This window comes from Monodon monoceros, unplaced genomic scaffold (genome assembly GCF_005190385.1).
Source record: "Monodon monoceros isolate NGI ecotype Baffin Bay Population unplaced genomic scaffold, NGI_Narwhal_1 Super_Scaffold_2, whole genome shotgun sequence".
NCBI classification, from domain to species: Eukaryota; Metazoa; Chordata; class Mammalia; order Artiodactyla; family Monodontidae; genus Monodon; species Monodon monoceros.
The window spans coordinates 86,212,907-86,240,242 of NW_021703776.1; the positions used below are offsets into that span (position 1 = coordinate 86,212,907).

Genomic DNA, 27,336 nt, shown 5'->3' on the forward strand with positions numbered 1-27,336 from the left:
TGAAGTTGAAAAGGTAGATGTTCATGCCTTGCTAGGTTTGGACTTGGTCTTAGAATTAGGAATCAGTGAAGAATTCTAAGAAGGAAAAAACATGACTGCATTTGTACAGTTTTAGAAAAATGATTCTTCTGACTAATTTGGTGAGTTGGACTGATGGTCTTGAAGCTCCAGGCAAGACACCCAGTTATAAGGTTACTGCCAAGTCCAAGTGAAAAATGATGAGGGTCTAAATATAGGCTAAGGGCAGTGAACCTGGACAGGAAACAACAGATTTATAAGTTACTAAGCAGATGGAATTGGGAGGTTACGGTATCTATGGGTAATGAGGATGACTCCGAGTTCCTGACTTAAATAACAGGATGGATGGTTGGACTGTTGACCAAAATAGGGAATACTAGATGTTCAGTGGGAGATGGAAAGGTGGATAATAAATGAGCTCCTTTGACTCTAATTTAAATAGCTGGTAGGACTTCCAAGTTCAGTTCTCCTGTTAACCTTTGTATATGCAGATCCGAGACTTAGAAGAGAGGGCAGCCCTGAAGATATTAATTTGGGAGTCTTTGGAATACAGGTGGGTCACGTCTGGCAAGAAGATGAGATTGCCCAGGTGAGACATGCAGAATGCTGTGGAATACCAACATGTGAAGTATGGACAGAGGAAAAGGACCCTCAGTTCGACTAAGAAAGAGCTTGGGAGAAGATGATGATGTGGTTGCCAAAGGAGTAATATTTTAAGAAGGGAATAGTCAAAAGGATCAGATGCTTCTGAATAATCAGAGTATAAAGTAAAAAAAGATACCCACGGATTGGTACAGCAGTGTCAGGGAACCGGTGGTTCTAGAACCCTAAATGCAATTGATTTAATACTGAATTTTGACTTCAGTTAGAAGTGTGGAGTGGATAGATTTAGGAAACCCTTTTCCTACTCCTAATACATAGAAAGTCCAGATAAAAATATGTATCTTTAAGAATATATTTTAAATATGTAACCAAATTCAAAAGAAAGAAAATTTTCCACATGCCTCAAATGAAGGAGGAACCAAAAGCCATAGCAACAAGCAAATGTTGAAGTTGAGAGGCCCACAAAGGTATCAGGACCACATATAGAGGTTGTCTTTGTCTGTCTGGGCTGCTATAACTAAATACCAAAGATTGGGTGGCTAATAAACAACAGAATTTTATTTCTCACAGTTCTGGAGGCTGGAGTCCAAGATCATAGTGCTGGAAGAGTCAGGTCGCAGACTGCTCATTGCATTATCACCTGGCGGAAGGGGCTAGGGAACTCTGTGGGATCTCTTTTATAAGTCATTAATCCCATTCATGAGGGCTCCACCCTCATGACCTAATCACTTCCTAGAGGCCCTACCTCCAAATACTGTCAAATTGATGGTAGGATTCTAACATGTGAATTCTGGGGGGACACAAACATTCAGACCATAGCAGAGGTGAAGACCCAATAGGGGCCTAGCATATTAACACCTGCGTGGCCTGAAATTTTATCAGTGCAGAAGTTGTGCATGGGGTTTTTCCACCTATAAATGGAACCAGGAAAACTCTGTGCTTGAGAATGAGCCACTCTACTTGGAGTAGAAAAGTGGCCCCTAAAAGAAATCAGAATCCTACATATGTGACATGTGCAAGTAAGGACCTCAATTTGTACCACCCATGTAGGGAGAGAAAATTTTAAGCCAAGACAAGGAAGGAAAAAAGAATCTTAAAATCTTATTTGGAACTGGTGAAACCTTTAGGATCCAGGAGAGGCAAATGCAACCCACCTAAGAGTGACATCTCCAAAATGCAGGGCAAATGTGGGATTCCTACAGAGGACATGTCCCACTGAGGTAGAGCTTGCAGACCAGCAGAGCAGACCATGAGAAAACTCACCATCATGAGAAAAGAAGGAAAATGCAGCTGATAGGACATTTGACATCCAAAGAATTACCAAAAAATACAGGGACACATAAAAAGAACTTTACAATTACTGTTTTTAAAATATTCAAAGAGATAAAAGAAGGAACAGAATTCATAATACAAGCACAGGAGAGTTTGGAGGGGGGAAGCCAGTGCATTTGTCTAGAAGTAAAACATATGATCATTGAAAAATTTGCAAGAAGGAATAGATGGGTTAAATCATAGAGTAGATCCTGGAGGGAGACTTCACGAGTTGAAAAAGTGAACAGCAGGTGAGAAAGTAACGTCAGTGAGTGGAGGCTGCACTCATTTGATGACAGTGTGTGTGAAGGAGAGAGAGGAGCTTTACTAGAGACAAATGCTAGATCAAGAAAGACATTCAGGGGCTTCCCTGGTGGCGCAGTGGTTGAGAGTCCGCCTGCCGATGCAGGGGACACGGGTTCGTGCCCCGGTCCGGGAAGATCCCACATGCCGCGGAGCGGCTGGGCCCGTGAGCCATGGCCGCTGAGCCTGCGCGTCCGGAGCCTGTGCTCCGCAATGGGAGAGGCCACAACAGTGAGAGGCCCGCGTACCGCAAAAAAAAAAAAAAAAAGAGATTCAGTCATTCATTCATTTAAAAAATTAACACGGGATTGAGGAATATATTGAGAGAGACCCTAAATATGCAGAAAAAAAGGGGGAGGATCGTTGCGGGGTGGGGAAAGGATCCTCCAGAGCCTAGGTAGAGGGATTACTGGGAGTGGAGAATGAAACAGATTTGAAAGTATTTCTGTGGGGGATCGGAGGTGGGATGTTTGAAAGTATATAATTAGGTCTCCTCCTTTCTTTGGCGGATGGGAAGAATGCGGGGGGATAAGCAATGAGATAAAGAAAGGGCAAAGGTTTAAAAAATAGCCATAGACATTTAGGTTGCTTCTATGACCTGGCTATTGTAAATAGTGCTGCAGTGAACAGTGCAAGTGTCTTTTTTTAAAAAATAAATTTATTTATTTACTTATTTTTGGCTGCGTTGGGTCTTTGTTGCTGCGCACAGGCTTTTCTTTCTAGTTGCGGCGAGCGGGGCTACTCTTCATTGCCGTGCGCGGGCTTCCCATTGTGGCGGCCTCTCTTGTTGCGGAGCACAGGCTCTAGGCGCGCGGGCTTCAGTAGTTGCGGCACTCAGGCTCTAGAGTGCATGGGCTTCAGTAGTTGTGGCGCACGGGCTTAGTTGCTCCGCGGCATGTGGGATCTTCCCGGAGCAGGGCTCGAACCTGTGTCCCCTGCGTTGGCAGGCAGATTCTTAACCACTGTGCCACCAGGGAAGTCCTACAAGTGTCTTTTTGAATTATGGTTTTCTCTGGGTATATGCCCAGTAGTGGGATTGCTAGGTCGTATGGTAGTTCTATTTTTAGTTTTTAAGGAACCTCCGTACTGTTCTCCATAGTGGCTGTATCACTTTACATTCCCACCAACAGTGAAGAGGTTTCCCTTTTCTAGACAGCAAGGCGGAAAAGCTGGTGGGGTGTGTGTGTGATGAATTGGGAGATTGGGATTGACATATATACACTAATATGTATAAAATAGATAATAACCTGCTGTATAAAAAAATAAATAAAATTCAAAAAGTATGTATATATTTTTTAAAAATAGCCATAGGGCAAACGAGAGAGGAGGTCGATCAGAGGCAGGTAAAAAGAATGCCAAAGAATGTTGAGGATTCTTCTGCTGTGGAATAGCATAAATTTGAGATGGTGCCATTCTGTAAGACTGAATCCGGCACCCCACATATAAGAGTGTAAAAATTATATTGTGGGATTAATCCATAAATATTGAGAAGCGATGCAAGAAAATAACAAAGAAAAAACAGAAATGGAAGATATCAGTCAGGGTAATTTGAGAGATCCCAGGGAAGAAGGTTCTGTAGTCTAATTTTTGTATTGCTGACCATAGTTACTATTAGAAAACTTTTGCTTGTAGTGAGTTAGAAGAATTCAACTATGGTTCTCTTATTTATTCTAGCTTATTTTCAGATTACCAGGGCAGTATTGCTCCCTACATCATGAAATCTTGTTACCTCAAGTTAGGTTGTCATGAGTCAAGGTTTTTAGGCATCAACAACTTCTGTCTACAAACATTAATTGTCTGTTGGGTAAAGGAGATTTTACCGTACATCCAAGCATATACACCGTGTATATATTGTATATTCAGAAGCACATGATGTTCTTCAGTATAACCCTTATACCGACATAAATTCCTGCCTGTGATGGTGGGGAAAACCTCCTATAGTCTTGGTCAACTTCAGAGGACTAGCCAGCTAATTAGCAGTCCCTTCATAAATAAATGTCATTCTGTCACCTAGAATTGCTGAGGGGGATTTTTAGACCATTGAAATTAGTTATAGTGACAGAAATGTTGAACAGAAAGGGAAGCTTCTTAGTTAAGTTGAAATTGAACGTTTACAGTGAATTTACAAGTACATTTTGGAAAGAGCCATGTTAATAGCTCACCCATGGGCCCTATTAAAGGAGTTGAAGCCTGTCACTCTAGGTCATTTGTCAAAGCCCACTGGAGAGAGCAATAATCAAAGACTTTTCTGCCTTACATCAGGGGCAGAAGATTTCTCTGTGATGGTAGATTTACTTTGAATAGAGGGGTATCCATGGTTCAAAAAACACCTTCAAGTAGAGCTAATTGGTAGTTTAAACCAAGAGGTCAGAGACCAACTTTTTGTAACACTTCCATCACCTTTCAGGTATCATTTATGTTATTGTGCAATTATTTAATTGCACTCTTTTGTATGGTTAACCCACTTTTTATTTGTTCAACATCTTTCTCGAAAGAATCCCTACCTACCCCCACCCCCCAAACCTCCCATACACTTTCATTTATTCTAAGGGATTAACTGTGATAAGGGGAACTAATTAATATTATTAGTTTCATAATTACTCAACAATGAAGAAACTAAAAATGGAATCTAGGAATGATGTTTCCCACAAAAGTGACCTATTCACGGATGTCATGCTTCCAACTAGATAATGGATTATGTTAATAGGAGAGGTGGACATGGTATCTTTTTTTCTGCAGCAAAGGTGGATGGAAAATGCTAACTGGAAGCCAGGCAGTGTCCTGAAGTGTGTCTTTTCTGTTGGTCGTGTTTAGGGGCATTGTCCAGTCAGAAGAAAAACTTGTCATCAGTGCATCTTGGGCAAAAGATGATGATATCAGCAGGCTCTTGAAATCTCTACCAAACTGGATTAACATGGCTCAACCCAAACAGCTGAGGCCAAAGAGAGAAGAAGAAGAAGATTTCATAAGGTAAAATGGTCTATTTTCTAAGTTGTACTAAACATGGGAAGAAAAATATCCATTTAGCTAATTCTTTCCTACATGAAATTTTGACCATTTCTAAATATCAAACAGCAATGAACTGAACTTAGTAAAGTCCATTTCTATTGTACACCTCATTTCCTGTGCAAGTATGGCTTGTGCTCAAAACTTTAGAAGGAAGGGATTGATGTGAATCAAATTTGGAGCATTGCTAAATCAAGTTAAAATATTTTTTACTTTGTAGGTCATTCTCCCTTCTTAGGGAAGCTCATAGTTTATTCATTAATTCATTTATTTATTCAACAAAGCTGTATGGCCCTTGTTTTGTGCCATACCTTGGAAACATGACAATTACCTGCCCATAAGTGTGTTACAATTGTTCTTAGCATGTTCTTTAGTTCACAGAACTGTCAGTTGAACTTTCCGGAAATATATATGTGCTTCCCACGTTTGTTCATGTATAGTGTATCCAATTGTTTTCTACTTATTTTGACAAAAGTAAGGTCTCGCTTTCAACTTTATCACTCAACTTTTACCTTTGCACAATTTAAATTTCTTACTTAGCCATGAAAATGTAGCCTAATTTGATGAAGCTACTCATTTTCACATGGCTCGCTTGCCACAGTGAAATATTTTCACCTCTGTCATTTTAGAGCTGTGTAAAGTAGGGGAAAAAGTGGAGGTAGTATTTTGTCACATTAAAAGTAAGTTTATTCTTATTGTCTTTTGCTATCCACGTGAATGAATAAATAGTAAAAAAAACAAAAAAAAAAAGAGAAATAAAGTAAAAGCACTTTAAGGAAGCAAAGACCAGAAAAAGAATAAAAGAAGTAGTGACCAATATTTTACTCTTAAGTCATCATAGGACTGTGAGCTCATCTCTCTCAGAATGTGAGTTGCAACTATAGATAAATAGGTCTTTACCGTTCACAAAGTTAACCGTATCCGTACACTATGGTGCCATATTTTTACCGACATTTTATTATGAAAAATTGCTATAGTGCCATTTAAAACTTTCTCAAAATCGTGAGACTCAAAAGTTCACCTGTAATTTAACCTAAAGTCTTCCTGTTTATGGTTTCTTCCTCATCATTCACATTATCTCAGAAAAACTTGTCAGCTAGTTATATTGTTATAAGAAAACTATATTATATGTGCATAATTTATTTTTTAGTTAATAGACTTTATTTGAATGAGGTAGCAGTTTTAGGTTTACAGAAAATATTGAGTGAAAAACACAGAGTTCCCATATATCCCATCACTCACCCTCACCCCCCCCAATTTCCTCTATTTTTAATATCTTACGGTAATGTGGTATGTTAGTTAAAATTGGTAAGCTAATATGGATACATTATTATTAACTAAGTCTGTAGTTTACATTAGGGTTCACTCTTTGTGTTGTACATTCTGTGAGTTTTGAGAAATGTATAATGAGTGTACCCATTCATTGGTTACAGTGAAGGTAACCATTTCAGTATCGCGCAGAATAATAGTTTCACTGCCCTAAAAATCCTCTGTGCTCCTCCTATTCACCCCAGCCTTCCTCTCCTCCAACCCCTGGCAACCTTTTTTTTTTTTTTTTTTTTTTTAAACTGTCTCCGTAATTTTGCCTTTTCCTAAATGTCGTATAGTTGGTGGCATCATACAATACATAGCCTTTTCGGATTCGCTTCTTTTGCCTTGCCGTACACACTTAAGTTTCCTCCATGTCTTTTGGTGGCTTGGTAGCTCTTTTTTAATCTCTGAATAATATTCCATTGTATGGACATACCATAATTTGTTTATTCATTCACCTACTGTAGGATTTGTTGGTTGCATCCAAGTTTTGGCAATTATAAATAAAGCTGCTATAAACATTCGTGTTCAGGGTTTTTTGTGGATGTAAGTTTTCAGCTCACTTGGGTAAATACCAAGGAATGTGATTGCTAGATCACATTGATGTATGTCAAGAGTATGTTTAGTTTTTGTAGAAATTGCCAAACTGTATTCCAAAGTGGTCGTACCATTTTGCATTCCCACCAACAATGAATGAGAGTTCCTGCAGCTCCACATCCTCGATAGCATGTGGTGTTGTCAGTGTTTTGGATTTGGTACATTCTAATAGGTGTGTAGTGATCTCATTGTTTTAATTTGTATTTCCCTAATGACATATGATGTTAAGCATCTTTTCATATGCTTATTTAATAACTATATATATATTTTTGGTGAGATATCTGTTCAGATCTTTTACCATTTTTAAATTGGGTGATGTGTTTTCTTACTGTTGAACTTTAAAAGTCCTTTGTATATTTTGGATACCAGTCCTTTAATTGATAGGTGTTTTACAAAAATTTTCTCCCAGTGTATGCCTTGTCTTTTGATTCTCTTCACAGAGTCTTTCGTAGAGCAGAAGTTTTTAATTTTAGTGGAGGCAATCTTAATGATTTTTAAAACAATGGATTGTGCTTTTCTGCCGTCTGGTTTTAACTGAGTGTCTTGTATAGTTCCACTTTTTCTCCTCTCTTAGTATATATATTATATTTCTTTTTTTCTTAACTTCTTTTTTTAGTGGTTGCCCTAGAATTTGCAACATACGTTTATAACTAATGCAAGTACCTTATAACAAAGTAGTCCCAATTATTTCCTCCCATCCCTTATAACATTGCTGCCATTCACTGCATTTATCCATAAGCTATAATCACTGTACATAATGTTGCTGTTATTATTTTGAACAAACTGTTACCTGTTAGATCAATTAAGAGTAAGAGAAATAAAAGATTTTATTTACCTTCTATTATTCTTTCTTTAATTCTCTTCCTTTTTTAATGTAGGTCCAAGTCTCCCTAAAGAACTTCTTTAACATTTCTCGTAAGGCACGTCTATTGAAGACAAATTCCTTCAATTTTTGTTGGAGAAAGTGTTCATTTTTCCCTTACTTTTGAAGAGTAATTTCGTAGGGTTCAAAATTCTAGGTTGATGATTGTTCTAACACTTTAATTATCTCACTTTGCTATTCTTGCTTCCATGGTTTTTGAAGAAAAGTCCAATGTAATTTTTATTCTTGTTTTTCTGTAGGTAAGGTAATTTTTTCCTATGGCTTCTTGCAGAGTTCCTTTGTTTTTGATTTTGTGCCATTTGAGTATTGTATGCCTGGGTATAGGGGGGTGTGTGTGTGTGTGTGTGTGTCTGTGTGTTTCATGCTTGGTGATCGCTGAGCTCCCTGGATCTGTGATTTGGTGTCTGTCATTAGTTTTGGGAAATTCTCAGTCATTATTGCTTCAAATATTTGTTTCTTTTTCTCTTTCTTCTCCTTCTGGTATGCCCATTATACATACATTATAACTTTTTGAATTTGTTCCTCAGTTCTTGGATATTCTGTTCTCTTTTCATTCTTTTTTCTCTTTGGATTTCGATTTTGGAAATTTTTATTGATGTTTCTTCAAGCTTACTCATTCTTTCCTTGGTTATGCCCAGTCTATTAAATAAGTCCGTCAAAGACATTCTTCATTTCCGTTATGGCATGTTTGATTTCTAGCATTTCCTTTTGATTCTTTCTTAGAGTTTCCATCTCTCTGCTTATGTTACCTGTAGTTTACATGTGCACATGTCAAAGGCACAGCTTGGCAAATTTTCATACTTTTCATTGTGTAACAGTATCCAGATCAAGAAACAGAATAATAGCAATAAGAAACAGAACAAAGCAATAGTGAGCCTTCTCGTGCTTCCTTATGGTCACCGTTTTCCTCTCTGAAAATTACCCGTATCTGACCTTTTTATATGGAATCATGCACTTATATATTCTTTTATGACTGGCTTTATTTGTTCCACATTATATTGACAAGATTCATCTATATTCTTGTGTATAGGTCCTTATTACTCTGTACTCTATATTGTATTCCATTATATGGGTACACCCTAGATTTTCTTTAATATTGTATTATTGAATGTTTATGTGTGTATATATGCATTCATTTATTTTTCTCCTGTTGGGTACCTGGATACTTTCTAATTTAAAACTGTTTCAAATAGTGCTGCTTTGTATATTCTACTATATGTCTCTTGGTAATCATATGTATATATTTCTATTGCTTACATTTTAGGAGTCAAATTGCCGGGTCATAGCATATGCATATGTTGAGTTGTAGTGCACACTGCCAAATAGTTTCCCAAACTGGTAGTAAGAGTTTGCACTCTCATAGCAGTGTATGAAAGTTCCAGTTGCTCTGTATCTCATCTATATTTGATATTTTCCATCTTTTTAATTTTGGCCTTCTAGTAGATTTGTAGAGGTATCTCAGTGTGGTTTAATATGCATTTCTCTCATGACTAATAAAGTTGAACATATTTTAATGTACTTTTATGGTATTTATTGGCCATTTGAATATCCACTTTCACAACATATTTGTTCAGATCTACTGCCCATTTTTTAATTAGGTTGTCTGTCTTTTCCCTACTGATTTGTAGGAATTCTTTATATATCTGGATGTAACTCCTTTGTGATGGATAGGTAGTAGGTAGGTAGGTAGATAGTAGGTAAGAGTTAGATAGATAGATAATGTCATCTTCCCCCACTTTACAAATTGCCTTTTCACTCTCTTAATGGTGTCTTTTAATAAACAGACTTTTAAAATTTTAATAAGTCAAATTTATTTCTTTAATAGATAGGACATTTTGTTTCCTATTTAGAAATCCTTTCTTATGCCAAAGTCACAGAGGTGTTTTTCTCTAAAACTTTTACTGTGATGAATATGTTTTTCCCTAGCATGTGAAATAAGTTATACACTCTTAAAATTATATTTCCTATCCCTGCTCTCTACACGTCCTAATTTAGATCGTGTTGTCATAACAATAGTAGAAGAGAGTAGCCTCATGATTTTTTCTATCAAAAGAGGTAAAGAATTATTGAGACATGATGAATTAGAGTGCCAACTAGGAATAATCAGACTGACCTTAGGGGAGAGTCAGGCCATGTTACCATCATGTTTTCCTGCTGCTAGATTTCTAAGAGGTCTGGGTAAGCATAGTCCCACTATTGATCTTTAAGTGTACTTATTTAATACATCTGTAACCTGAGTAGTTGTATTAGAAGTAACTTCTGGAGGATAATTATTTTTCCCCAACTTTTCAAGTTACTTTAACTGAAAGTAAGCCTTCTTCCTGTTGTTCCTAGGCTTATTGCCTTTTATGCCTGCAAAGAGATTGTCAATCAGTTTTATTAGTTATCTTCAATAGCTTAGAGTTAAGGGGAAGGGTTTCTAGCCCTATTTCAGGAAAGAGAAGGCTAATGCAGAGATGAACGTCTGTAAACCACCTCATGCTTCTGATTTAGAAGAGCTAGAATTAAGTTCTTGGCTTTCTTTATTTCCTTTTTTCTCACTGCATTGTCACCTTCCATCTTAAATTTGAAGGCAAAGGAAATTAAACATATTTTTAAAAAATTTTTGGTGAATTATTATATCCATGAAGTAAGATGCAATCTTAGGTATATAACTCAAAGAAATGTTATGTGTGATTTTACTCATGTAACCACCTCCCTGATCAAAATACAGAATTTTTCGTGCACCCCAGAAGGTTACCTCAAGGTAACCACTATTCTGACTTTTATCACCATAGTTTAGGTTTTTTTTTTTTTTTTTAATCTATTTTATTTATTTATTTATTTGACTGCGTTGGGTCTTCGTTTCTGTGCGAGGGCTTTCTCTAGTTGTGGCGAGCGGGGGCCACTCTTCATCGCGGCGTGTGGGCCTCTCACTGTCGCGGCCTCTCCTGTTGCGGAGCACAGGCTCCAGATGCGCAAGCTCAGTAGTTGTGGCTCACGGGCCCAGTTGCTCCGCGGCATGTGGGATCTTCCCAGACCAGGGCTCGAACCCGTGTCCCCTGCATTGGCAGGCAGATTCTCAACCACTGCGCCACCAGGGAAGCCCCATAGTTTAGTTTTGACTGTCCTTGAATTTTATGTAAATTTCACCATAGTATCTGGTTTATTTTACTGAACATTATGACTGAGATATTTGTCCACGTTTTTGCATGCAAACAGACATGGTTTGAAAACAAATTCTATTTACTTTAAGAGAAGAAAAATAATTTTTTAGATCTATTTTGTTTTGTATGTGATTGATTGTTTTCTCTTAATCTGTCATATTCTCTATCCTGAAAGCAAAGGTACGTAGAGGGGAAGACTCTTCATTGATATTCCAATGTGGTAGAGTTACAGAGCCTTGATTTTCACACATTAGAGTACCACAGAGCGTGGCATGAGCTAAAAAGACTGAAAAATCACACTCTCTTCCTGTAATTAGTTTTTAAAGCTTAGAGAGCTATTTGGCGCCCAGATGAATATAGAATCCAGTGTCCTTTGCATTGAATAAAGGTTATGCTCCCTTCATTACTAAACGAGGCCCTTTTCTATTCTTGTTTTTTAACTAAAAAATAAAATGTATCATTTCCTGGCTTAACTTTGAATAAAGGAAAAAAATAGGTCAGGCCAGGACTTTAATAGAAAAATGAAAAATAGCAAATATCCTTTTGTTCCCAAAGAAGCTGAAAGCAGGCTTTCTAGCCCATTATCTTTGCACCTGTCATATATATGTGTATAGTTATCCTTTTGAGATCAATGAATATCCACTGATAAAAGCAGTCCTGTTTTCTGGTCATGTAATTAACAGAAGAGTTAAGGTGTTGGAAGAAGTAAAGGGGGTGGGGAGGCCCTGTGCATTAGAGACTATTCCCCCAAATCTGTTACCCCCATTTCACTCAGGGCCCCAGAATTTCGAAGAATAAGAGTCATTTCCCTAGAGCCAGGTTTGAAAATCCTGAAGTGGATAGATGTGATTGGCAGGACCAGGACAAGAGTATTCAGGTGATAAAAGCCAAAGAATATATAAAACTTACAAATTAGTCTTGAGCTCCAGCATGAAGAAAGATGAATGATAAAGACGTTTTCTGGAAAGATTGTGTAATCTATTACAATCAAAGTTGACAGTGCCTGTATTTGATGGCAACATTGTGTGGTTTCAGGCACTGTTATTCCCATTCAACAGATAAGGAAACAGGTACAGAGAACTTAAATAACTGCCCCAAATTCACAGAGCCTCTAAGTTGACAGAGCTAGAATTTGAGCCCAAGTAGTCTGGCTCCTAGAGCTAGCACAGAGTGACCATCCCGTCTTAAATTGGGTGAGGAATTTGTACTTTTGGACATTTGATTTATGCCTTCATTTTCATTGATCATCATCCTCTTGACTGATATTTTAATCGTAACTTGCTAATGTTGCAGAAAGTTACCGTACAGGTGCTTTTACCCTGGGTTTAGTTTGTTATTATTAGAATTAATTGTATTATATTTCATGTATTATATTGTTGCCCATTCTTTCCCTTCCAGTAACAGGTTGGTAACAGAATATCCAGATATTTGAGGGAAAGACTGTATTGAAACCAGAAATGTACAGTGCTTTAAAACTGATTGTCTTGGATGAATTGGGAGATTGGGATTGACATATATACATTAATATATATATAAAATAGATAACTAATAAGAACCTGCTGTATAAAAAATAATTAAATTAAATTTTTAAAAACTGATTGTCTTATCTTTCCTCTGAGCTTTATGTTTGCCTAGTCAAAGAAAAGAAAAAACAATTATTGTTGAAAAAAGAAAGAAGGATACAAAAGAGATGAAAATATAAAAATGATATAAAACAAATTATGTAGGTTTTAGATAGTGTGATACAGACCTGAATAAGGAAGAAAAACTAAACAACATTTTTAGCTATTTTTAGTTATTTAGAAGATAACTATTTATTTCATCTGGAGGATCAAATGAGTGATATGTTAAGACTGATTTTTGTCACTTTACAAAATTATGAACTCAGAGTGCTTAAAGAACTTTCAAAGAGCAAGGCAATTCCTAAGACTTTGTTTGGCATGAGTTCTATATTAGATGTTTAATAAAAAGAGTCAGAATAGAAGCAGAAAGCAGGTTTGTACTTTAACCTTCTGTGGACCCTAATAGTACATTAAAGACCTTCAATAAATATTGACTGAATGAAACTGAATTTAAAAATAGGAAGGATCATTCACTCTTCAAATGAAAAAAACTAAAGTATAAAGAATGGTGAGCCAAATGCCTTAATTGGAAGAAAATACTTTCAGTGGCCTCCCTGAAAGTTACATGGATAGTAGCATGTTCCTTTTGAAAGCTCACAGGCCTGAGTTCTAGCCCTCAGCACTGCCATTAATTAATCTCTTTTGTTCTGTTTTGGTTTTGCCTTTGGTTGGTCTTTACACTTCTTTAATTTCTTCATCCAGCTGAGATTAAACAAGAGAAGTAGAAATCTAGTAAGCCTGGGAATGTATTTAAATGTAAACATAGTACTAATAAAGTAGAGCACAGGGGGTTCCCTGGTGGTGCAGTGGTTAAGAATCCACCTGCCAATGCAGGACACAGGTTCGAGCCCTGATGCAGGAAGATCCCACATGCCACGGAGCAACTAAGCCCATGTGCCAAAACTACTGAGCCTGCGCTCTAGAGCCCTCGAGCCACAACTACTGAACACATGTACTACAACTACTGAAGCCCACACGCCTAGAGCCTGTGCTCCTCAACAAGAGAAGCCACCACAGTGAGAAGGCCGTGCACCGCAACAAAGAGTAGCTCCCACTCGCTGCAACTAGAGAAAGCCTGTGCACAGCAACGAAGACCCAACGCAGCCAAAAATAAATTTATTTATTTATTCATTTTTTAAAATCACCTCAATAAAAAACAATAAACATTAAAAAAATAAAAATCGGGCTTCCCTGGTGGCGCAGTGGTTGAGAATCCACCTGCCAATGCCGGGAACACGGGTTCGAGCCCTGGTTTGGGAAGATCCCACATGCCGCAGAGAAACTGGGCCTGTGAGCCACAACTACTGAGCCTGCATGTCTGGAGCCTGTGCTCTGCAACAAGAGAGGCCGCGGTAGTGAGAGGCCTGCGTACCGCGATGAAGAGTGGCCACCGCTTGCTGCAACTAGAGAAAGCCCTTGCACAGAAACAAAGACCCAAAGACCCAACACAGCCAGAAAGAGAGGGAGGGAGGGAGGGAGGGAGGGATGGAGAGAGAGAGAGAGAGAGGGAGGGAGGGAGAGAGGGAGAGGGAGGGAGAGAGGGAGAGAGAGAGAGAGAGAGAGAGAGAGAGAAAGAAGGAAGGAAGGGAGGAAGGGAGGAAAGAAAAGAAAGAAAGTAGAGCACAGATAATTTTCAGAAAAATCCCACTTGGAAATTTAAAGCATCTCAAAACAATGTAAGCAATGACTGTTAAAAGGTTCTAGATAACTACAGCCATTGAAGAATCTTTAGAAAAATTTGAAGGAATAAGTAAAAGATCTGATGCAGGGAAAAAAAAAGACTTTAGCTCGCTCGAACAAATGTTTATTAGAATAGAGACATTTATTCCACTACCTCTGCAGGCTTAATGTGACTTTAACAATATAATTATAAAAGGAAAGATGAATCAGAAAATATGAATATATTAAGTAAGTACAAGAGTAGAAAATGCTTTGCTAAGATGTTTTTTTTCCTTCAATTACACGAGATGAAGGTCATAGACGTATATAGGACACTGACAGGCAAGACTGGATGAGAAGTAGATTTAAATCTCAAAATTAAACAAAAAAGACAGGTAATTAACTGAAGTCTCAGCTACAGACATATCAATTAGTGTTCAAGATGATTGAATTAGGCACTTTGTTATTATATGAAAATGATATGACTCTTGTTAGCGTACAATTGGCAGTAAATGAAGAAAACGTAAATTTCCTCTATACAGTGCATAAATGCTAGCCTACTGAGATGGTTATTTGAGGATTGTAGTTATCTATTAGTATCAGTAAAAAGTCACTAATGTAGTATTTTCTACATTTTATTTTTTGTTTAATTTTAGATCATGGAATTATTTATTTATTTTTCTTTAACTTAGATGTACATTCAATACCATTCCTCTTTCTCTCATTTGGAGTCTTAATAAAAGAAAAAATTAATCCCTCTAATTTAGTCCTACTCAGCCCTTCAGAAAGTGCGGTTGAGAATGATGTTCTGTGCCATCGTGATGGTGGCAAGGATGCCTGCCATCTCTCTGGGGTAGGAGCAAGAAGAGGTGTTGCTAAGCCAGGGGCAGACACGAGACAGTGCACACCCACCACTGAAAAGTCCCGTGCCTGCTATTCTCTCCCTCACGCCATCTCTACTGGTAGCTGCTTTCTGCTGCAGGCTTACTTCCCTGCCAGATGATGAAGGACCCCTTGCCTTCTCGCCCCTATCTTACTGAACCTTCTCCTGTCCCCAGTCTACCATACTCTTTCCTCCCTCTATGTGTTTGCCTATATCCTTTCCTCTTCCTGAGATGCCCTCTGCTTATCCCACCCCTGCCTCCTGTACCTGTCCAGTTCGGCTCTCAGGATACAGCTCAGGTGTCAACTCCTCCAGCATCTCCTCCCCATAACCCTCTCCATTTCTGCATCTCACCCTGCTTCGCTCCTGGGTTAGGAGCTCACAGTCTTTGGGGCAGTTAAGCAAATAAGCACCTTAGAGCCGGGTGAGTACTACTGCTAGAGGTAAAGATAATATGTAAATATGTTAAAAAGAGACCAGTAGAAAAATGAAAAATAATAATGTAACTACACTGAGAAGGGGAAATTGATATGATTGGGGGGTGGGAAGAGGGGACATAAGTAAGCTAATTCCTCACCCATCCACGGAGCAGGAGGTCAGTATAAAAATTCTAAAATGAATGTAGCAATGCATAGCAGTTTCCACAGATTATAAACAGTGGTGGATATAACCACTGGAAGAATTAGAAACAGAAATTGTTTTTTTTTCAAAAGTTGTAGGTGCTTCTTTGTGGGGCATAAGACTGAGGGCGGGGGTGGGACAGGGGATCACTGTTCATCATTATCGGTTATTTAACCATGAGTAATTAGTACTTAGCTTTTAAATTTTTATTTGCTTAAAAAATTTTCCACATGTCCTCAAACCCTGTTAGTATTCACTGCCAGTTCACCAATTGTTCACAAATGCACTCGTTCTAACATTTTTTTATCCCTGAAAAAATAATCTTAAGCCATCTTCAGTTTTCTGCCAATTTTATGTGAAGCATTTACTCCTCTCTGTAGTATACTTTGCCCCAGAGATTCCCATATCTTTCTTTGTCTTCCTCCTAAGACCCCCCACCAATTGCTCAATCCCTTCCCCAGAGAGCTACTTTGAAGACATGACACTTAGTTGCTCAGTTTCAGAATTATTGCCATTGCTTGAGATCAGTTGTTTAGTGTCTGCTCTGAATAGATTTAAAATTCTCAAAAGGAAATTGTATGGCAATTTGAGAAATAACCAGAATCATCGATAAACTGGAATACTCTGTGAGGAAGTTCAGTGCTGTATAAATTTTGACTTTGAAAGCTATAATAATTCTTGGTAGTTGAAAGACCAAAGTATATGTTTAGCTTATAGTAAGTAATTATTGGTTATTTTAATCCTATATGTTGATAATCTGTTTTGAAGCTTAAGAAATGTTCTTTATAGAAAACTATTGCTATTTCTAGGAATGCAAAACTTAACAGTGGCTCCTGGCAGAAAAACTGCGCACCTCCGAAAGTCCCAGCACCTACAGGAAAAAAGCCTGGTACCTTATTGTTTATATCCTGTGTTGCTGGACAACATCCTACAAAGTAGCCAGGCTTATTTGAGTGGCTTGGCTAAAGAAAGATGCATTCATGTTCCAAGCTAACCAAGGATTTCAAGTGCAACTTTATTCCAAGTTGAATCTGAATCAGAACTCTGAGCAGTGCCATCAGCCTGAAAATAATGTGCTGCTTCCCAATTCGCTCTTTGCTTGTTGTTACCTAGTATCGATTTTCATGGAACTTTTCACTGTACTTACATACATATATATCAGTGTACTCATATACTTGGTACCAAAAAGGGAGGCACAGAATGTGGAGAAAACCCTGAGACTGAGCCCTGAGCTCCTACTCACCCTACCCCTAATTCTCCATGTGTCTTTAGCCAGGTTCCCTCACTCTTCTGCATCTCCATCCCTCATCTGTAAACAACAACCTTTTTTAAAAATTTTATTTTATTCAAGTATAGTCTATTTACAAGGTTGTGTTAATTTTTTCTGTACAGCAAAGTGATGCAGTTATGCATATATATACAGTGGCTCCTGGCAGAAAAACTGCACAGCTCTGAAAGTCCCAGCAGAGGTGGGACTTCCTTTTTCATATTCTTTTCCATTATGGTTTATCACAGGTTATTGAATATAGTTCCCTGTGCTATACAGTAGGACCTTGTTGTTTATCCATTCTATATATAATAGTTTGCATCTGCTAATCCCAAACTCCCAATCCACCCCTCCTCCACTCCACCCTTTGGCAACCACAAGTCTGTTCTCTGTGTCTGTGAGTCTGTTTCACAGATAAGTTCACTTGTGTGATATTTTAGATTCCACACATAAGTGATATCATATGGCATGTGTCTTTCTCTTTCTGACTTACTTCACTGAGTATGATAATCTCTAGGTCCATCCATGTTGCTGCAAGTGGCATTATTTCATTCCTTTTTATGGCTGAGTAGTATTCCATTGTATATATGTACCACATCTTTATCCATTCATCTGTCGATGGACATTTAGGTTGCTTCCATGTCCTGGCTATTGTGAATAGTGCTGCTGTGAACATAGGGGTACATGTATCTTTTTAAATTATAGTTTTGTCTGGGTATATGCCCAGGAGTGGGATTGCTGGATCATATGGTAATTCATTTTTAGTTTTCTGAGGAACCTCCATACTGTTCTCCATAGTGGCTGTACCAACTTACATTCCTACCAACAGTGTAAGAGGCTTCCCTTCTCTCCACACCCTCTCCAGCATTGGTTATTTGTAGCCTTTTAATGATGCCCATTCTGACTGGTGTGAGGTGATACCTCATTGTAGTTTTGATTTGCATTTCTCTAATAATCAGTGATGTTGAGCAGCTTTTCATGTGCCTATTGGCCATCTGGATGTCTTCTTTGGTGAAATGTCTGTTTAGGTCTTCTGCCCATTTTTCAATTGGGTTGTTTGTTTTTTTGTTACTGAGTTGTATTAGCTGTTTGTATATTTTGGAGATTAAGCCCTTGTGTAAATGACAACCTTTGATTCTCAAACTTATAGGCTGGTTTTGTGAGTGTGTGTGGGTGTGCTTTAACTAGCATATTAGGTCATATTTTATGTCCAGTAAAGCTGTGGGGGTTTTTTGTTTTGTTTTTTTTTTACATTTTATCTATTTCATTTTTTTATTTATTATTTATTTATTTATTTTTGTGGTACGCGGGCCTCTCAATGTTGTGGCCTCTCCCGTTGTGGAGCACAGGCTCCGGATGCGCAGGCTCAGCGGCCACGGCTCACGGGCCCAGCCGCTCCGCGGCATGTGGGATCTTCCCGGACCGGGGCACGAACCCGTGTTCCCTGCATCGGCAGGCGGACTCTCAACCACTGCGCCACCAGGGAAGCCCAAAGTTGTGTTTTTATGTTGTGTATTTACACTTTAGAATAGGTTGGAGCCCTTTATATCAGTACACTTAGAACATTCTGTCCATTTTATAGAATTTTGAATATAATTTTTCTATTTTTTTAGCTACTAAGGGTTCTGGTTTTAGTATGTTTACATTTTTGGCATATTTTTGGTAAACATTCATTATTTATTTGATATCTCAGAATCACAACTTTCCATTATAAAGCTGTTTTGATAAGAAAACTTTGTCAAGTCATTGACGATTATTGTTTTCCAGAAAAACATCGTCATAAAAGCAGAAAGTGCCTGTAAAGGCTTTTGAAACCAGGGTCCTTGATCAGATCAGGATTCAGCACCATCAGAGGAGTAGGGTTAATGACAACCATGCTTCTAGCATCATTGCTTTAGGATTTTGTTGTTGAATGTCAGGCCTAGAGTGAGACACACAACAGTTGCTCAATAAATGCTTGGTGACTGTATGTCTGTGCTCATGTACTACTTGATATACAAGTAAAGGAGTTAAATAAGAGTAAGGATAGCATAGAAGGAGTCTTAGAGTATAGGGTGTATATTAGTCTGCTCGGGCTGCCTTATCAAAATACCCTGGACTGGGTGGTTTACACAACAGAAATTTATTTCTCACTGTCCTAGAGGCTGGGAGGTCCAAGATCAAGGTGCTGGCCAATTCAGTTCCCGATAAAGGCTCTCTTCCGGGCTTGCAGAGGCCTATTTTCTTGCTGTGAACTCACAGGTCAAGGAGAGAACAAGAGATTTCTCTCAGGTTTCTTCTTATAAGGGTACTGATCCCATCATGAGGGCTCCACCTTCATCATGACTTAACTACCTCCGAAAGATCCCATCTCTAAATACCATCATTTTGGGGTTGGGAGCCTCAACATATGAATTTGGGGGACTACATCTCAGTTCATAACAAGGTGAAGATACTTAACTGTTTACCTTTACCTGTTACAGTCTGAGCTGTCATTTTACATTAATGATTGGAAATTAGTCAAATAAAAAGGCTAACTGTTTAATGTATAGAATATGTTGCTACTATACAGGCAAAGGGACAAAAGTTATGCTTCCCAGGAAGAAAAATGGCAACTTAAATTAAAACTATGATTGTAGAGAAAATTTAAAGCATTTCTTGTCAAATGACTTATGTAGTTCTGAGTCAAATAGGAACAGGGTTGTTTTTTCTACATAATGAATCTCCTGTAATGTAGTATTTGAACTCATCACCTAGTCGTCTTCTGTTGACCTGTGATTAAAATCTTGGCCTTTAATTGGAGGCTCACCGTTTGAACCCTGATGTTTTGCCACCAGCCCAGCCTATTCAGGCTTTTGATAAAAAGGGTGATGTTTTTGTGTCTGTCTGTCAGGCAGGGAACCCAGGTAGAGGTAAAACTGCCTGTAGCAGAATGGTGCCTGAGCTTCAGTCTCTAGACCTTTGCCCTGCCATCACCTTGGTAAACCTCTAGCCTTTCTTTTCTAGAAGAGACTTATTTGAGCATGCTAGTTTTTCTGTGCTCACTCATGAGAACATAGCACATAAACTACTCCAGAATTCCTATACAAGGACAGAAAGATGAAATGACAGAAGAAAATCTGCGTTTATGCCTACGTGGATTGAACATGTCAGAACATAACTGGCTGTCATGCTGAATTTTCTCTCTCCAGATCTGAAAGGAGAACAGCGTGAACAGTTTGCAAGAGCTCTGATGGTTTCAGTAATATTGTTTACGTTTTTAATTTAGCGCATTAAATTCTCACCATACAAGTCATGTTGTACTTCATACAAAACCTTTGTTTCCCGAAACTCAGCACACTGGGAAGAAACTTAAAGAGTACTGTCAAGAGATCCAGTTAGGAAGCAATTCCTAGGAGATTGCTGTTCTAGGAACTGTTCTGGGCAGGGGAGATACTGATTTTGAAACGTGCATCAATTTTCCATCTATTTCTCATTTCTGATTTTTTCCCCTAAACTTAAACTTGTTTTAATTTGGAAAGTTTTAAACCCATAGAAAAGTTGAAATAACATTCCAATGACTGCATATATACCCTGACTTAGATTTACTGACTGTTAACATCTTGCCATCCCCTCTCAGTTTCCTCTCCAAATATATATACACACTTCCCTCTTGCCAAATCATCTAAAAGTAGGCTAAAGATATCATGACTTTTTACTCTTAAATTCTTAGCATGACTCTCCCAAGAACAAGGGCATTCTCCTACTCACCCGCATTATTACCATGTGCTTTATGTTGCTGCCGTAACAGGTTACCAGTGGCTTAAGACAATACGGATTCATTTTCTTATAGTTCTGTAGGCGAGAAGTCCAATACAGGTCTCATTGGGCTAAGATCAAGGTGTCTGCAGGGCTTCGTTCCTTCCTGGAGGTTCTAGGGGAAAATCCATTTCCTTGCCTTTCCAGCTTCTGGAGGCCAACCTCACGCTCTGGTCTGTGGCCTCCTCCTCCATCTTCAAAGCCAGCAACCTAGCCTGTCTCTGAGCCTTCTTCCATCATCACCTCTCTCTCCCTGACCACAGCTAGGAAAGCTTCTTCACTTTGTGATTAGATTTGGTCCACCCAGATAATCCCCCCATCTCTATGTCCTTAACCTTAATCATATCTGCAAAATCATTTTTGCCTTATAAAGTAACAGAATCATAGGTTCCCAAGATGAGGGTATAGACGTTTTTGAAGGGCCATTGTTCTGACTACTACACCACACCTAACAAAACCAGTCTTCATTCAAAGTTCATCCAACATACAGTCTATAGTCAAATTTCCCCAGTTACCAAAAAAGTGTCATGGATCCAATCAAGGTTTACATATTATAATATGTCTCTTTGGTTTCCAGTCATCTATAACAGTCTCATCAGCTCCCTCTCTTTTTCGTGACATGGAATCCTTTGATAAAGAGTCTAGGCCAGTTACCAAGTAGAGATCTGAATTTAGCTAAAAGTTTCTTTGTGATTATATCCAGACTGAACATATCTGTCAAGGATACCCATGTAGGTGGTGTTTTGTGCTTCCCACTATGTCACTTCATATAAAGCCTGGCTGTGCTGCTACTGGCAATGCCAAGCTTGACTTTTTGTTTAAGGTAGTGACTGCCAGATTGCCCCATTGGAAAGGTGGGGGGTTTCTCTATAAAATGCTTGATAGAAGTTCGCCATCTTTGGGAGACACAATCAAGGAACACATTCACAGAGCCAGACTTTAACACAGCATTTTTCAAACTGTGGGTCATGGCATATTAGCAAATTACAAAATCATTCTAGTGGACTTTGAACCCCCCCAGAGGAACTAGGACAGGGCCTGGGTAATGGTGGATTCCTAGTAAATATCTGCTAAAGAATGTATGGCTCAGTAATAGGCAGATAACCAACTAAAGAATGATCAAAGGGACTTCCCTGGTGGTCCAACGGTTAAGAATCCACCTTCCAATGCAAGGGACGCGGGTTCGATCCCTGGCCGGGAAACTAAGATCCCACATGCCACGGGGCAACTAAGACTGTGCGCCGCAACTACTGAGCTCACGCGCTCTAGAGCCGGTGCACCACAACAAAGAGCCTGTGTGCTGCAACTAAGACCCGGCGCAGCCAAATAAATAAATAAATAAATAAATATTTTTTTTAAAAAAAGATCAAAGGGTCAGAATTGCCACTGCTCTAAAGAAGGTATACAAATCGTCAGTAAGCACACGAATAGATGCTCAGTATCACTAGCCATCAAGGAAATGAAGATCAAAACCACGAGACACTACTTCACATCCACTAAGATGACTATAGTTTTAAAAGATGGGTAATCATTGGGCTTCCCTGGTGGCACAGTGGTTGAGAGTCCGCCTGCCGATGCAGGGGACGCAGGTTCGTGCCCCGGTCCGGGAGGATCCCATGTGCCGCGGAGCGGCTGGGCCCGTGAGCCATGGCCACTGGGCCTGCGCATCCGGAGCCTGTGCTCCGCAGCGGGAGAGGCCGCAACAGTGAGAGGCCCGCGTACCGCAAAAAAAAAAAAAAAAAAAAAGATGGGTAATCACAAGTGTTGGCAAGGATGTGAAGAAATTGGAACCCTCGTGTACTACTGGTGGAAATGTAAAATGATGCACCCACTTTAGAAAACAGTCTGACATATTCTCAAAGGGTTAGAGTTACCATATATGACCCAGCAATTCCATTCCTTGGTATATATACCCAAGAGAAATGAAAACATACATCCACACAAAAATTTAGATGTGAATGTTCATAGCAGCATTATTTATAATAGCCAACAAATGGAAACAACCCAGCTATCCACCAAGTGATGAACAGATAAACAAAATGGGATAGATCTATGATATATCCAATGAGATACTATTTGGTAATAGAAGAAGTACTATTGTATGCATGAACACGGATGAACCTTGAAACCATGTTAAGTAAAAGAAGCCAGTCACTAAAGATGACATATTGTGTGATTCCATTTATATTAATAGGAATTATATATGAATGTCCAGAATAGGGAAATCTATAGAGACAGAAAGTAGATTAGTGGTGACCTAGGGCTGGGGTTGAGGATAAATGGGAAGTCTAACAGGTGCAGGGTTTCTTTTTGGAGGAGATAAAAATGTTCTAAGTTAATTGTGTGATTGTGTGACTCTGTAACTATACTAAAAACCAACCATTGAACTGCACATACTAAGTGGGTAAATTTTATGGTATATGAATTCGATCTCAGTAAAGCTATTATTTTTAAAAACGCCCGTGACCGAGCCCCACCCATGCCAATTAAAGTTGAATTTTGGCAGGTCGAGTTTGGCATCAGGTATTTTGTTAAAACTTCTCTAGCTCAGTTTTTAATGTTTAGGCAGGGTTATAGCTACTGGTTTAGGCTAACTACCAAGACCCTTCTCAGTGCCAGAACACTGTAAATCCAAAAGTCTAGTGTTTTATGCCTGTCCCAGTGAACAAGGTGATTTAAAAGCACAAGGGGACAAGCTGGCGGTCACCCCCCAACACACCTTAATAATAGTCATGATTAATTTCTTCGGCTGACATCTCTTTGAGTGTAGAACATTTTGAGTAGAACATTTGAGTGTAGAACAGAGTGAGTAGAAACCCCAGTTCCCCTGCAACATATATATATATATATATAATATATATATATATACACACACATATATATGTATATATATATGTATATATATATATAGCAAGTATATTAAGAGTATTGCAAGATTCTAAGTCATGGACAGACAGTAGGCAAAGAAAGCAAATGAAAAATCTTTGATTGTGATTATTGAAGGAGGAGACAGATTTCTGAAGAGGAGGAGAAATTACTTATTAAATATGAAAAATAGCTACTCACATGATTGTGTGTGATGAAAACTATTGAAGGATAGACTTAGTGATGAGGTTTAGCAGTTTCTAGGAAGAAAAAAATAATATTGTAATCAAGGTAACTGGACTATTTTATTTCTTCTTATTTATGAGGGTTTAGCCAAGATCATTTTAGAAAACGTTTTTGAAAACCTGACTAAAGAACCCATCAGAATGGTACCACCTCCATTATTTTTGACACAGACAAATAAGGTTTTAGAAGTGTTGAAGACTGAGCAGTTGTAAAAAGCAGGAGTGATAGATGGAAGTGTCATTGTCACATCTCGTAAGAATCACTTGGTATTATTAGGAATCTAGGTAGGTGACCTGACCTTTTTATAACCTTCATCAGTTTAAGCTCTGACAGATAATGGCTAAGTGGTCTTTACAGGTTACCTTAACATGTCTCAGTTTCTCTGTCTATACAACAGAACTAATTAATCCCATGCCAAAGAATTTAATCAAGTTCCAGCTGCAGTGAATATGGTCAGACATCTTATTAGGTCTAGTATAAGTCAAGGTCTGATCCAGAAAACAGAAACCACTTCAAGTATTCCCATAAATTCCTTCAATTGGGAATTAAATGTGGGGAATTTGTTATTACAGGTGAATGAGGATCTGAGTGTCAAAGAGAGGACATTAGGAGAACCTGTAGATTAGCAGCAGCAAGGAGCCACTGCCTCCCTTTAGCTCTTTCCAAAGGGAAGAGCCATTTACTGGAGCACAGAGGTACCCAAAGGAATTTGGGGCATGGTAGGAGCTAGAGCCAAAAAGGAGGTGTGTCTGCAGTTGGAGACTTGACCCAAGGCAGAGGGGGAGGGAGAGGAATAGCAATGCCCTGACTTCTCCTTTCCCTTTAGCCTTCAGTTTCCCATCAGGGCCTCCCATTGTCAGTACCCAGCTGAGAACGTGGAAAACAGCTGGCAGGAGTCAACCCCTGCCTCCCTCTGATACAGATCACAGCAAAGGTGAGGAAATGGATCTTAGGGCGAACAAGCTTGGACTCTCAGGGTTCACCCCCTTTTTATTCTGTATCCATTAAAACTTGGCGCTTCTGCCCAATTCATGGTAACTACTCATCATTTAAAGGAATTCTTCCTCTCTCCCCAACAAGGGTGAGTCAGCCTCATCCATCATTGAATTCATCTCAAGTCTAGGATCTCTGCAGTCCTACGTCAAGGCAGATGTGATTCCTCATATACAGTGACCTCTGAACTAGAATGGAAAGTTAATACTACCAGCTCCTCATGTAAAATAGTAGAATAAATAGCACCTCACACCCATTAGGATGACTATTATTTTTAAAAATAAAATTAAAAATAAAACGGAAAATAATAGATTTTGATGAGATGCGGAGGAATTGGAACCCTTGTGCATTGTTGGTGGAAATGTAAAATGAGGCGGCCGCTCTGGAAAACAGTTTGGTGGCTCTTCAAAATGTTAAACATAGAATTACCATATAAGCCAGCAATTCCATTTTCTGTATATACCCAAAAGAATTGAAAGCAGAGATTCAAACTAATACTTGTGCACCAATGTTCATAGAAGCATTATTCACAATAGTCAAAAGGTGGAAACAATTCAGATGTCCATCCACAGAAGAAAGGATAAACAATATGTGGTATGTACACACAATGAAATACACAGCCTTAAAGAGGAATGAAATTCTGATACATACTATAACACAGGTGAACTTTGAAAATATTATAAGTGAAAAAAGCCAGACGCAAAGGGACATATATGATTCCACTTATATGAGGTACCTGGAATAGGCAAATTCATAGAGGCAAACTATAGAATAGTGGTTCCCAGGGACTGGAAGGAGGAGGGAATGGGAAGTTACTCTTTAATGAGTACAGAGTTTCTATTTGGAAGATGGAAAAGTTCTAGAAATAGTGATGTTGGTTGTACAACATTGTGAATGTACTTAATGCCATTAAACTGTACACTTAGAAATGATTCAAATGATAAGTTTTATGTATATTTTGCTACAAAAATTAGGAGTTTGGGATTAACAGATACACACTACTATATATAAAATAAACAATAAGGACGGGGAACTATATTCAATATCTTGTAATAACTTATAATGGAAAATAATCTGAAAAAGAATATATATATATATATATATATATACACAACAGGATCACTTTGCTGTACACCTGAAACTAACACATATTGGTAATCAACTATACTTCAATTAAAAAAAAAAATAAGGAAGTGGAAAACAAAAAGAAACCCTTGATTAATATATGCATAAAAATGCAGGGCATGGGGCTTCCCTGGTGGCGCAGTGGTTGAGAGTCCGCCTGCCGATGCAGAGGACACGGGTTCGTGCCCCGGTCCGGAAAGATCCCACATGCCACGGAGCGGCTGGGCCCGTGAGCCATGGCCGCTGAGCCTGCGCGTCTGGAGCCTATGCTCCACACCAGCAGAGGCCACAGCAGTGAGAGGCCTGCGTACTGCAAAAAAAAAAAAAAAAAAAAAAAAAATGCAAGGCTGCTACAGCCTCCATTTCTATAACTGGTCACATTTCTCTAATTGGTGACATTTATTACTTCCTTCTTCTACCATCCATCCCATGTTGCCCTTGCCCTGTGCCAGCACTCAGCCGCTTAGAGTGTTTTACCTATTTGTGTTGAACTGAACCTTTGTTCCTGAAAAAGGCTGAGTTCTTGGCAGTTCTGCCTTTAGTCGGCTGCTATGGGTTTTTTTCCATGACTGTTACTATGGACCTGGAAATACTAAAAGGGGTTCCAGTGAATCCGACGTAGTCCTCTCTGCCTTTACTCCATAGAAGCAACTCACTTTGCCCTTGGCAATTGAGGTCGGTCCTTCCAGGCATCAAATTGACCCCTTTCTCTGCCTGTTGGTTCAGTAGTGTGAGAAGCCCAAAAGAGCTGGTTGACAATCTCTCTTACCCATATAATTTAGTCATTGTTGTATTTTCTGGTGGAAGCATTCCTTCCTGAGTGCCTCTAGACCAAAGTTGTGGGAACAGGAGCAGAAACGTCCATGAGTAGTTTTAATAATGCAAAGAGGGACCATTCCTACTTCCAGTCCTTGGATTCCCAGACCTATACTTTCTTGTTATTGGAAAAATAAATAAATAAATAACAGCACTATATATTGGTCTCCTGAGTCAAAGCACCCCAGCACTCCAGCCTTGTACATGTTGTCTCCCAACTGCACCGTAGCTGAATCCTGCATCAGCCATTTCTCCCGGCCAGTTTCTTGGCCAGCAGCACTGTT

At 38.8% G+C, this 27,336-nt stretch overlaps 1 protein-coding gene across 2 annotated transcripts in view; it reads left to right on the forward strand.

Annotated features, from left to right (window-relative positions):
• Positions 1-27,336, forward strand: part of EXOC4 (exocyst complex component 4) — an 827,540-nt gene that overhangs the window by 674,737 nt on the left and 125,467 nt on the right. The window contains exon 13 of one of the 2 annotated variants that reach the window (XM_029234271.1): positions 5,050-5,205. In XM_029234271.1, the coding sequence (XP_029090104.1) occupies positions 5,050-5,205 (156 nt within the window). Of the gene's footprint in view, positions 1-509; positions 1,342-5,049; positions 5,206-27,336 lie in introns of those variants that run through there. The other variant, XM_029234272.1, reaches the window with a different exon arrangement.